Source organism: Sphaeramia orbicularis, chromosome 19, assembly GCF_902148855.1.
Source record: "Sphaeramia orbicularis chromosome 19, fSphaOr1.1, whole genome shotgun sequence".
NCBI classification, from domain to species: domain Eukaryota; kingdom Metazoa; phylum Chordata; class Actinopteri; order Kurtiformes; family Apogonidae; genus Sphaeramia; species Sphaeramia orbicularis.
This window is the reverse complement of record NC_043975.1, coordinates 45,823,598-45,837,009: the sequence shown is the minus strand read 5'-3', so window position 1 is coordinate 45,837,009 and position 13,412 is coordinate 45,823,598. Positions and strand designations below refer to the sequence as shown.

The 13,412-nt window shown below is 38.2% G+C and overlaps 1 protein-coding gene across 1 annotated transcript in view; it reads right to left on the bottom strand.

The window, feature by feature from the left end:
* LOC115439451 (ectonucleotide pyrophosphatase/phosphodiesterase family member 7-like) overlaps positions 1-12,256 on the bottom strand; it is a 15,614-nt gene extending 3,358 nt beyond the window's left edge. The window contains exons 1-3 of the mRNA XM_030163284.1: positions 11,986-12,256; positions 6,636-6,781; positions 2,360-2,992 (exon numbers count right to left, since the gene is read on the bottom strand). Of these exons, the coding sequence (XP_030019144.1) occupies positions 2,360-2,992; positions 6,636-6,781; positions 11,986-12,256 (1,050 nt within the window). The remainder of the gene's footprint in view (positions 1-2,359; positions 2,993-6,635; positions 6,782-11,985) is intronic.
* Between the last annotated feature and the right edge of the window lie 1,156 nt (positions 12,257-13,412).

The following is a 13,412-nucleotide window of genomic DNA, read 5'->3' as shown; positions in this document are numbered from 1 at the left end:
TGAACCACTAACCCTGTCAGGTGATCATAACAATAATTCAGGTAAGATGAAATTTCTCAGTTTTTCATCAGCATCAGATGTATCTATAGCAGGGGTGTCAAACTCATTTTAGTTCAGGGGCCATATTCAGCTAAATTTGATCTCCAGTGGGCCAGACCAGAAAAATAATAACAGAATAATCTATAAATAATGACAATTCCAATTTTTTGTCTTTGTTTTAGTGTAAAAAAAACCAAACAACAAAAAACATTAAATTATGAAAATACTTACTTTTATGAACTATCCAAACAAACAATCAAAAAAAACCTGAAAAAACTGAAATTTAAATTAAAAAACATAAGGAAATTTAGTGCAATTTTAAAAATATTATTCCTCAACTTATCATTTCTCCATGTGCATTATAGATCAGATCTACAAAGACACTAAACACTGAGGAACAGGCAGAAAATTGTTAAAATTGTACTTAATTTTCTTTAGACATTTCAGGTTGTTCATATTTGTTCAGGTTATTCACATTTTATTGTTACAGGATAGTTTGTAAATGTAAACATTTTCATCATTTAATGTTATTTTTTGCACTAAAACAAAGAAAAAAAATTTGGTTGTTAATTCTAGATTTTTTTTTTGTGGCTTAATTCAAGATTTTTTTTTTACTTAATTGAAGATTTTTTTTTTTTTTTTTTTTTGCTTAATTCAAGATTTTTTTTTACTTAATAGAAGATATTTTTTGGCTTAATTCAAGAATTTTTTACTTAACTGAAGATTTTTTTTTTTGCTTAATTCAAGATTTGTTGCTAAATTTGAGATTTTTTTTGGCTTAATTGAAGATTTTTTTTACTTAATTGAAGATTTTTTTTTTTGCTTAATTCAAGATTTTTTGCTAAATTTGAGATTTCATTTTTGGCTTAATTGAATTTTTTTTTTTTTACTAAATTGAAGATTTTTTTTTTTTTTGCTTAATTCAAGATTTTTTCCTTAATTCAAGCTAATTTTTTTATTTTTATTATTATTATTTTTTTGCTTAATTCAATTCAAGACTGTGGAATTTTTGCACTTTGCAAAAACATCCCAGGGGCCGAACTGGACCCTTTGGCGGGCCGCATCTGGCGCCTGGGCCGCATGTTTGACATCCCTGATCTATAGGGTTCTACATCTGCTAACCTGAACCCTCTATGTAGGAACATGGAAACATTATTATCTTCTGCAACATTAGTTCAACTATAAAATCCATGTTTAGTTTACCAGTGATACTAGTTGTACATGCACGTTTTTATGTAGACTTATTGATATATTTTGCTAAATATCATGTTTTCTTCAATTTTCTATTTTATGACCATTTATAAAGACAGTTAATTAAATACTGGAAAATTTTCACTGAAAAAAATTCAAATGATATTATAATAAATGGTGATAAATCACTTGGTTAAATGAAGAGAGAAATTCATGAGATAAGCCATCACAAAAACTATAGTTCTGGGTCTGTATGGGCTAAATTAGGTTTGGTTATGCAGGGTTAAATATATGCTCAGAGTGGGCATTATGTACTGGTTGGAGGATTTTATATGACATTTCCCCGATTAATGTCAATGCCCTCTAACCATAACCCTAACTAACCCTAACACTAACTAACCCCTAACCCTCTAACACTAACCCTAACTAACCCTAGCCTTAACCCTCTGACCCTAACCCTGTTACCCTGGGGGTAACATTTCAATGTGACTAATGATAGATCATTACTAGGGGTTTAACAGTACAGAAATTTTTTGGTTTGGTATGTTTTTGGAGCAGTGAAGCAGACCAGTGGGGGGGTGGGGGCATGTATGGAGGGGTGCACTCTGTAACTACCGAAAACCGAAAGTGAAACTTAACATGCTTCGAACGTCCGACCTGGCTTCTGTGCCTCTGTTCTACTCTCTGTTGTCATGGTTACCCCCTTTATCAATGCCCCAGAATGTATGTGGTGGAGACCCTGCACAAGGGTTCTGCCTGGGTCCACATGGGTTCTGCCTGGGTCCACTCTGCTCAGACTGTGTGTGTTCCACTTCAAGGTTCGTGTGGACACTTAAGGTGAGTGTTTGCGTTCTTCACATCGGCTACACATATTCGTTGGGTCCACCTCCATATTGTATCATATTGAACTGAAACGGTTCAGTACAAATGAATGCATCATTACACCCTTAATGATTACAATGTCAGATGGAGTTCTAGAGGTAATAAATTACGAGAATTGAAGACCAGAGCACTTGTGAAACCTGTGTTGGTGAACGCTGCTGTGGCATCATGGGTATTGTAAATGTGCAATAGAACCATCTGCTCTTCTACTCAGTGAATGTTTGCTTGGACCGTCATAGTGACTCACCCCGTTGACGATGTATCCAGGGTCAGCGATGAGGATGAGGGGCAGTAGTCGAGGATGGGTACTGTAGTGAAGTCTGGCTGGAACCTCCTCCTTTTTATAGACATGAAGGTGAGGATGTGCTCCCTTCAGAGCCTTGTAGACCTTCTCCAGCTGCCCCTCTTTAGGCAGCAGCATCCCAACAGGACCGTAATCCAACAGCTGGAACTGGATGTCCCTGAAACTGAAGCCAGGGATCTTAGACAGAAGAATCTCCTCAACCAGGCCGCCCCGCAGGGTGGCAGTCATCCCATGGTCCGTGGTCATGATGATGTTGAGCTGATCGCTGAGGCCGTGGTCCCGGACTGTGTCCCGGATGTAGCCCACGGTCCGGTCCACCTGCCGGATCATCTCCTTAACCTCTGGAGAATCAGGGCCATGTTTATGCCCCGCCAGATCTGGTTCCCCAAAGTACAAGGAAACAAAGTCCAGGTCCTGTTGGTGGAACCAGTCTCCAATGACCTTCTGGACGTTTGTCCTCCATTCGGCCTCATTGGAGTGATCATAGAACATAGGTTCCACCTGCCTCACCTGGACCGTCTCTCCTCTGTAGGTGGCTGCAGTTCCAGGGAAATGAAGAGATCCTGTTTTTAGACCCTGGAAGAAGATCCAACAAGATGTTTATCTGAAGAAAACTGAAAGAAGAACCCGTAGAAGAGTTTGGAAGAGTTTGGAAAATGCCCGTTCAAACAGAACCAGTGAACAGGCCTATTTCATATTTGGTCAATAAAATACTCACAACTCATGCACCTTGTTCTTAATTGGACCTTCTGTATATCTGTATATGTTGCATATATTTCTGGATCTGTGGTTTAGAGTTGGCCTTTTATATATTTTCAGTATTTCTTTGTAGTTGTGTATGTTGTGAGTAGGTTTCAGTATTTCAGTCTTATTTTTATGTGATAGTTGTGGAAGGAAAATGAATTATTGGTGATTCATTTTGTCTAAACTTTGTACTTGTTATTCTGACGATTTTAGACTCTGTACTTGTTATGCTGAAGATACTGAGCAAATCAATAAAATCTAGTTAAAACCAGATACTGTAGGGACATGTTATGGAACTTAAAGCTATACCTACTGAGGTGGCATTTCTCACAGCACTTAGTAAAAGTCTGAATATGAACCACCCTCCTCCCTCCAAAGCCCCGCCCACTTCCCCCTGCCTGAGCTCTGATGCTCTCCTCCTCTCCCCTGATGTGTGCGGTGGAGGTGGAGGTCCAGGTCCGGCCTGCTTCGGTGTGTCCGTGGACCCCTCCCTCAGTAATCAGACACATCATCCACCTGCCGCAGGTCCTGTTCCATCAGTAGACCCTGTATTTAAGGGTCTGGTCTGTGCAGCACTGGGTCAGTGTCTTCACTGCATGGAGATGAGGTGCCCAGGCGATGGGCGTGTGCATTGTGAACGTGCGGGATCCGTGAATTTTTCGGACATTTGAGGTTTCATAGTCCATACATTTATCATCCTACACTGTGTGACACCAAGTACATGTACCTGTATGAGTCCCATGGTCATAAAAGCTGACCTTTGTGCAGAGCTGTCTGTTTAGTCCAGTACACCTGACTTGCGGAATTTTATCTCTGTCCTTCATTCATCGGACCCCCGTTTGTTCCATTAGTTGTTGTTTCTGTTCATAAATCCATTTTTTCCCTTCCTCATGTGCGTTTCAGTTCTATCCATACATATCCTGAGACAGTAGACTGTGGTCAGTGACAGGAGGAGCAGCGGGAGTGAAGCGTCAGATTCAGAGGGACGCATATCAGATGCGGAGACGGCGATAATGGATCGGATGCTGGACGGTGGTAATGGATGATTGACAGGAGGCTCAGCCAGGCTCGCCCAATTATTTCTTTCAGACCGAATAAAATGATTGGTCAGAATTTTATCAGAAATAGCAATATATGAGAATTAAACATTTTTGAATTTCAATACCTGGTGGATTTCTTTTACATTTTAGTTTGACACACGCTTATTAGGAGCATTTTAAGATGACAAAAGAAAAGCGTAAAAATGCCACATCATACGGTATAGCTTTAAGTAAACATGCATACATGACATGCATAGTATAAAGGCTCTTTGACTTTTATTTGTCAGTGTCCAGTCTTAGCAGACTACACCCTGTTTACGCCAAACAGCGAGACTTTATCTCTGAATCTGTGTGTTGATCATTGCTGATTATTGCTGGTTGTTCACTTCAATTTGAAACATCATTCTGTAATAAATTTTTATAAATCTACAGGGTTATTGCGCTTCTTTCATTCTCACCATAAAAGATGGGCCCCAACAAGTTTTACAGTTTTATAGTTTATAGACAGCCTTTCTTTCTTTTTGCACTTTATAAACTTGCTGCTAAACAGAACTGATCAATGGACCTACATTGGTCCTGTAACAGTGACAATAAAGATCCATTCTATTCTATTCTATTCTATTCTATTCTATTCTATTCTATTCTATTCTATTCTATTTCTTTCTTTCTTTCTTTCCAGGACACTTAAAGATTTTCAGGGAACGAAGACACTGAGTGATAAACTATGTCATGCATCTTTTGTCCGATTCCCCTCAAACACATCCTGTAATATACAACATTATCGTAACACACTGAATTTTTGCGATGGTTACAGTGTCGGACAGTTTAGTGTTCTGTCAGTTCTGTGTTGTTTTTTTGTTACTGGGCGGACAAGGTTTGACCCCCGTTGTTGTTCCAGTTCTGTTGTGAGTTAGCCGGTTGTTGTGCTTATATGTTTTATGGTTGTGCTTGTTGTTGTTCTGTGGAGCCCGTTTACTAACAGCTGAGAAAAGCATCTCCGTAGCGTGTTGGGTGAGTCGCTCCAGGATGTAACAGTGTGATGTACACTAAACAGGTCCTGAGGATGGCTTCATCAGTTCTTAATAATGACTCCCGTCCTTTACGAGGTAAATTTCAGCTCCTTTCCTCTGGATGGAGATTTTTTGTCCCAAGGTGCAGGACACAACGTTTATAAAAACAGCTTTGTTCCTGTCGCCATCACTGAGCTCAACAAGAAATAGTGACATTGCACTTTATTTACTTATTTTAGTTATTTATCCTATTTCTTTGCTCTGTTTATTATTATTATGACTTCTAATTTTTAAATTTTATATTCTTACCTGGTTTTTATCCCACACTGTTTGTATCTTCTCTAGTTTGTTTTTTTTTTTTTTAATAGTGTTTTATTGCATCTTGTTTTTATTTATTTGATCTTATTTATTTATTTTATTCTTTTACTTATCCATGCTGCTATACTGATGAATGGTGGAACACTGAGCACTTTTTGTCCTGTCTGGACGCTCGATCAAGTACCTGCCGAACAGGTTCAATGAATGTTTTGCTGTAATGCCAAAAGCAATCACTACGTCTGCAAAACAAATCTACCCACGGGTACAAATAAAGTAACCTTGAACCTTGTCACAATATGCAAATTAGATGAGTTCATTTACTTCCATCTCACTGACAGTTTGCCTTTATCTCTAATCACTTCCAAGCTACAGCTTTTAAAAATCTTGGTATTATTATCATTTTTTTTTTTTTTTTCCCTAATAGTTAATTGAACTCATTGTTTGAACGAAATCGTTCCAGTTTCAGCCTTTTCTGGAATGTGTTACTGCAGTGTTTTTCAACCTTGGGGTCTGGACCCCACGTGGGGTCGCCTGGAATTCAAATGGGGTTGCCTGAAATTTCTAGTAATTGATTAAAAATTAAAATTTAGGAATAAAAATTTACATTATATAGCCTAAATGTTGCCTAAAATTGGCGTTAATTATATGCAACATATTATGGCAAACTATTACACAATCAAAATAAATTAATTTTAGCAAATAAAATGTTTCCGTTTTGAATGTCTGGGTTTGCCAGAAATTTCTTATGATTTATGAAAAAAGTTAAAACTTACTAATAAAAATTTACATTATATAGCTTAAATGTTGCCTAAAATTAACGTTTATTTGCAACATATTATAGCAAACTATTATAGCAAACTAACAAATTAATTTTAGCCAAAAAAATGTCTGGGGTCTCCAGAAATTTGTGACATTAAAATGGGGTCACGAGCCAAAAACGGTTGGGAACCACTGTGTTACTGCCTGAATATGCACATTTTCATATCACTGCTTTCTTTTTAAACTTGGTTTCTCTTCCACACTGGCCCACACTTGGGGGTTGTAATATTACAAATGCTGCTAAAAGCTAATGTGAGTGATGTCAGAACAGATGTGATGGTACTGAACCTGTCTCTGTGCTGTGATCCAGATGGGCAGGCTGCCATTATCCCAGTACGAGTCCACAAACTGAGTCATGTAGTACTGTTTCTTCTCCTGAGTGGTCGTGTTAAACCATATGTTGTGGATGACTCCATGATTCTCAACATGACGCCCTAATGAAAGAATCCAAAATACATACACAAGCAAAGTTTCACTTAAACGTCCACATTGCAGCTTTTGTGAACCTTTAGCCTGAGCAAAGCACTGAAAACACCGGCCGTTCTCTTGGTGGATCAACAACAGTAAAAGGTAGTTTTCAAATGGAAAAACAGATGGTCTTTATGAAACACAGGGTGAAATGTTGTTCAGGGAAAAGACAGTATCATCTGCATATCAGCATAAACTGAGGCTGATGTCACTGAGGCCAAACCAATAATCTTCTTATCTGTCCAAGGAAATGATTACAGACTAAATGATCAACGGTACCTACTGATGTGCCTTTAACCTTCCATCTATCTGTGCTTTGAACTCTAACTTCAGTCTGTTTGGTGGCTGAAGTTAAGTTTTATTTATATGGTTCTTCTGCCGTTTGTTATTGACAGTTATTACCTCCACCAAGGAATGGCGGAGGTTATGTTTTCACCAGGGTTTGTCTGACTGTTAGCAAGATAACTCAAAAAGTTATGGACAAATTTTGATGCAATTTTCTAGAAATGTTGATACTGGCACAAGGAACAAATGATTAAATTTTGGTGGTGATGGGGAGGGGGGGGAGGGGGGGGGGGGGGGGGGGCTGAGGGGCTGATCTGCCTTGACAGAGTTCTCTCCAAGCGCTTTTCTAGTATTCTATTTTTTTTTTTTTTCCTTGATGCAGGTTCATTGGTTTAATCTAAATCACCCATAGGTTTGAATTGGTTGTTTGTGATTGGTTGTTTGTCTCTATATGTCAACCCTGCGATGAACTGGAGACTCATCCAGGGTGAACCCCGCCTTCGCCCTTAGGTAGCTGGGATAGGCTCCACTCCCACAACCCTGGTGAGGATAAAGCAGGTTCAAAAAATGGATGGATGGATGGATCATGGGCTGTAGAGTTCTACAGTTTCAGTCTTCTGTATGTGCTGTACATACAGTAAAACTAACAGTAAAGTTGACTTTAATTCCATGGTCATTCACAGCTTTGATAAGAGCTATTTGGCCCAAGCCCACTGAATCCCACTCATGCTCTAAATGGTGTAAACTGGAATGGGAAAATACTTGCAGTGACATGAGGTAAGTTTAGTTTAGTTTAGTGTGGCTAATTCACTCCTGCTTTGACCTGGTATGAGTTCAGGTCCTTGTTCTATTTACTAGACACTATATTTCATTCAAGAACATCTGACATGTGTCACTCATATATTATTATTTCAAACTCTTCCACTTGCCAACACTTTCCTGTTTCTATACAGCACAGGTATGCGGTTCGGGGGCCAAATCCGGCCCGCAAAGGGTCTAATCTGGCCCGTAGGATGAATTTGCGAAATGCAAAAATTACACTTAAGATATTAACAATCAAGGGTGTCAACATGATTTAAATTCAGATTCCACATACAGACCAATTAGAGCTCAAGTGGGTCAGAACCACTTAAACCTATAAATAATTAAAACAGCAAAATGTCTCGTTGTTTTAGCATAAAAAAGTAAAATTACATGAAAATGTTTATATTAACAAACTATTCTTTTAAAAAAAATTGTGAATAACCCAAAATGCCTTGAGATAGGTAAATGCAATTTTACTAATATTCTTCCTGTTATTAAATGTTTTGTGCATTTGTAATTGTAATGTAAGCTGTAATGCACATGTGTAAAGGATAAACTAATAATCTGAGGTATAATATTGTTCAAATTCCACTTGTTTTCTTAAGATGTTTCCAGTTGTTCATGTTATTCAGATTTTTGTAGATGTACCGTAAACATTATCATGATTTTATTTTAATTTTTTCACTGTTATTATTTTACTGGTCCGGCCCACTTGAAACCATATTGGGCTGAATGTGGCCCCTGAACTAAAATGAGTTTGACACCCCTGCTATCCAGTATCACGTTGACACAAGGGGAATATTTGGAAAGTCCAAAGGGAGCGGGTCTGTATCTGTAGTTCTTCTCGGTTCAGCTGGACTAGTTTAGCTCCAGTTGAACCTGAAAGAATGATGAGCTGGGCAAATGAGAACCTACACAGACAAAGGGAGCATGAGTTCCAGTATTATAATCCTTTCATTTCCAGTTTGGACTGGTGAAAATCAGATGGCATTTTAAAGGTTTAGTGTTGACAGTGGTCAACTTCTAAGATCAACCTATGTTACTTAATCATCTGCTATCACTATACTGGAATGTTGGAATCCAGATCTGACCTTATACTGTATCTCCATGACTATTTCACCTTATGGCTACCAAAATATGACTATACTTTTAACCCTTTCATGCATGAATTATGAGAACCTTAATCAAGATTTTTTTTTCCTCTTGAAGCATGAAAATTATCTTATGAACCTATTTTTCATGGAGTTCCAAAAATGTCCACTCATTTGAACCCCATGAATTTAATTTTAGAAACAAAGAAACATGTATTTACTGACAAACTGTGTGAAAACTATGAAATAAAAAAACATTTTTAATGCTGCTAATCTGACATTTTCTCACATTTGAACATACTCTAATACTACTCACTTCATGGAGATAATATGCAAAAAAACAAACAAACAAACTTTTGTTTAAAAAAAACCCTGTTAATTAGAGTCTAACAACAATAACAAGCAACTGATTTACTCTCAAACATGTTACTGCAGATGAGGTTTATCAAGACCAGCAAAGTTACAGTAATGATAGGAATTATTTTTAGGACAAAGTAAGCCAATTATCAGTATGAATCTAAGATTTTGCTTAGATTATATCATTTGTTTTGTCATATTATTGTTTAAAACTGTGCCATCTTGTTATCTTGTTTTGTTTCTGCAACTTTCCTTCTTGTAAATAGGGTAGGCATAAATAAGCTGCTGCTTCAGCCTATGCCTTTTCGCCCATGTTTAATATAGAAATCCAAACTGTATGTATGTATATATCATGTTCTGTTAAATGGACAAATAAATTACTACTACTACTACTAATTGCAGTGTATGGAATGGTGCATAAGTGTCCACTGTTTTGGCTGATATGGAACTAAAACAACAAAATCCATGAATATATAAGAGAAGAGCTTTGAATAGATGTCCATTGTAGTGACCACTATGCATGAAAGGGTTAATAAACACCGTTATTCAGTCTAGTTCTGTTCAGATGGACCCGTCGTCAACACCACACTAGTATTTGAGTCCTTCACACCAGTGACAGTTGGAACACATGACAGAACCCAATACTCAAATACCCTAAAGGAGAGGGCACAGCTTGTCCATCCTTCATCTCAGGGCTGTCAAACTCATTTTAGTTCAGTTCCACATTCACCCCAATATGATCTCCAGTGGGCCAGACCAGTAAAATAATAACCGTGAAAAAAGTAAAATTACATTATGATTATGTTTACATCTACAACTTTTCCTTAAAAATCTGAATAACATGAACAACTTGAAATGTCTTAAGAAAAACAAGCACAATTTTAACAATTTTCGGCCTCAGTTTATCACTTTATCATTTACACATGTGTGTTACAACTTACATTACAATTACAAATACACAAAACATATAGAACCAGGCATAATAATGGTAAAATTGCATTTATTTCTCTTAAGACATTTCAGGTTGTTCCTATTTGTTCAGGTTATTCACATTTTTTGTAAAAGGATAATTACCTCCGCCAAGGAGGTTATGTTTTGGCCAGGGTTTGTTTGTCTGTCTGTTTGTTTGTCTGTCCGTTAGTGTGCAACATAACTCAAAAAGTTATGGACAGATTTTGATGAAATTTTCAGGGTTTTTTGGAAATGGGATAAGGGAGAAATGATTAAATTTTGGTGGTGATCGGGGGTGGGGGGGCACACGGGGGGGGGGGGCACTGATCAGCCTTGGTGGAGGTCTGCGCTCTCCGAGTGCTTCTAGTTTGTTAATGTAAACGTTTTCATGTAATTTTGCTTTTTTTCCACTAAAACAAAGATAAAATCTACAGTTGTTATTATTTATAAATTATTATGATACTGTTTTACTGATCTGACCCAACTGAGATCTGTATGTGGAACCTGAATTAAAATGATTTTTACACCATTGATTGTTAATATCTTCAGTGTAATTTTTGCATTTCACTAATTCATCCTACGGGCCGGATTGGATCCTTTGGCGGGCTGGATTTGGCCCCTGGGCCGCATGTTTGACACCTGTGCTTTATCTGTACACTTTTCAGTTGACATAAATAAGTGCAAACTCATCCAGTGGTGTAGTCCAGGGTATACGAGGGTATACGGAGTATACCCACTTATTTTTCCGTCAGCATTGCGTATACCCTCCTCTAAATCCCCCTGATGTGCTCCATTCAGTAAATATCTGCAGCCAAATTGCCCATTTTTTCCCCCTAGAATGCTGAAGCCATGACCCGCCCTACTCTGCCTCCAATTGGCTAGTACTTGCTGCCTTCAATGATTAGATTGGTTAACTTTAGGCATGAGGACTGATGAGCCAATCAGAGGCAGAGTAGGGCGGGTTATGCTAAGGAAAATATTGCTAACTAGTGCTGGCCATCTCTGGAACTTGATTGGACACCTCTTCAGGTGCCAGTGCTGCCCCAGTTGATTGACAGGTCACTGCACATCTCTTTGAAAGATGCGTAATTATTGGAAATGCAAATTAGAAAGGCAGAATAAATGTCTTTCAATTGAATGACACATATCAAGAGAACCTACTTTCATGGAATACATAATTCTGAGGTCAGTTTTAAGGTGGTTTCAGAATGAGTCACTGTTTTAAACTACTGGACATATGACTGCACATTTAGAGGAGAAGAGATTTAGTCACCAGTAGTTAAACTGTGTGAGTAGGCTAATGTTCTGAAAGGCCAACGTTATCCTATGTTTGCCTCATGTTGAATACATTTACATTCATGCAGCTGCCTGTGTGTCCAGTAAAACCTACAAACTGCTCCTGATCAAGTCATGATAATTTTATAAAAGTGAATAAACACTACTGATGGATTTTTGGGTAAAATAAATAGAGTAGTCTGACGTGTCACTGTTTCTAAAAGGGCATTTTTCTGGACTTTAAAAAAAAAAAGAAGAAGCCAAAAATTGAGAGTATACCCACTTCTCCAGGGACCACTACACCACTGAACTCATCTGTAAAAGTCTCTTGAAGTGTTTAAAGTTAGACGGTTTCAGTCCAGGTGGAGTAGATCAGTGACATTACATATTATTCCTACTGCTCTTACCCGTGAGCATCGTAAAGTGTGAGGGGCTGGTGATGGTGATGAACGGTGGCGTAACGTAGGTGGCCTTCACTCCATCCTGGGCCATCCTGTCCAGGTTCGGCGTCTCCACCAGTCGATCGTAGTCCCAGCGGAACCCATCAAAAGAAATGAGCAGAAGTTTGTTCCTGGATGAGCTTCTGGAAGCCAACGGTATTTCAGAGGTGGAATGGTGTGCTGGTGCAGCAGCACAGGGAGGGCAACCAATGAGGATAAAGAACGCCAAGAACAGCATCAGTGTGACAGGATGGATGCACCTCGGACAACTCCAAAAGCCCCTGGTCTTTACAGGGTCAGGGTTAGGGTTAGGTCCACACCAGCGGCACATCTGAGTTTGATTCAACCTGTGACACAGACCTGCCGTGGTATTGTTCTGGACATATGTCAGTATCAGTCCGCTCTTATCTATCCAGGTTTATACCTTTATTAGTGGTTGTCATTGATAAGGAAATGTCTCCTATTGGGCACAAACTCCAATGGTCTTTGCATGAGTCAGTCGTCAGGTTCAACTGACAGGACGACTTTACTTTAGAAGTCTGTTTATTCACATGTCTACCAAATTAAATAATGCTAATGCTATTAAGAATCACGCTTATGGAAACTTGTCTTATTTGTCAGTTTTGTTGAACAGTAATTATTAGGGCTGGGCAAGTTAACGCGTTATTACTGCATTAACGCATTCATTAAATAACGCCGACAATTTTTTTTTAATCTCCCGTTAATGCCGTTCTGCCTTTCAAGCAAGTCGTAGTTCATTTATACATACGGACTCTTATTTTGAAACTCATGCTTTTATCTTGGCACTCCACACGCACTAGAATCAAGCGCTGGTGCCGGTGTAGCTGAGAGGGGAAAAGCCAGCAAACTTTCTGAGAAATGCTGAATCAAACTTTGTGTAACTCCTGCAGAAGCAACGCCTGTATGTATCAATCATTCTGTTGTTTGCTAAATAATTTCACATGCAAACGTGTCGTTAGAAACATGTTTATGACGTTATTTTGGATGAGTTTATTACAATGTGTTATTAACATGTTTAAGCTAATTCATTTATGTTAGCAGTTGGAGATGGGTTGCTAATTCTTTATGCAGGCTCATGCTAAGTTTATGTAAATTCATTGGTTGTGTTTAGGTATAATATGCCAGCCTTTGAACTAACCTTTACTTATTTATGATGTGATTAGCTTGATGCTAACTTGAATGGGAAAATCCATAGACATGCTAACGATTAGCATTTACAGATTAATTTAAAATTTACGTGTTTTTATCCAGCAACAAAGGTTCACATCAGAGATATTTTATGCTATTCATTCTGACAACAACGGAACATAAAATACTCACAGGCAAACGTTTTTGGGGCCATACAAACAGAGTGAAAAAAAACGTATCTTCTT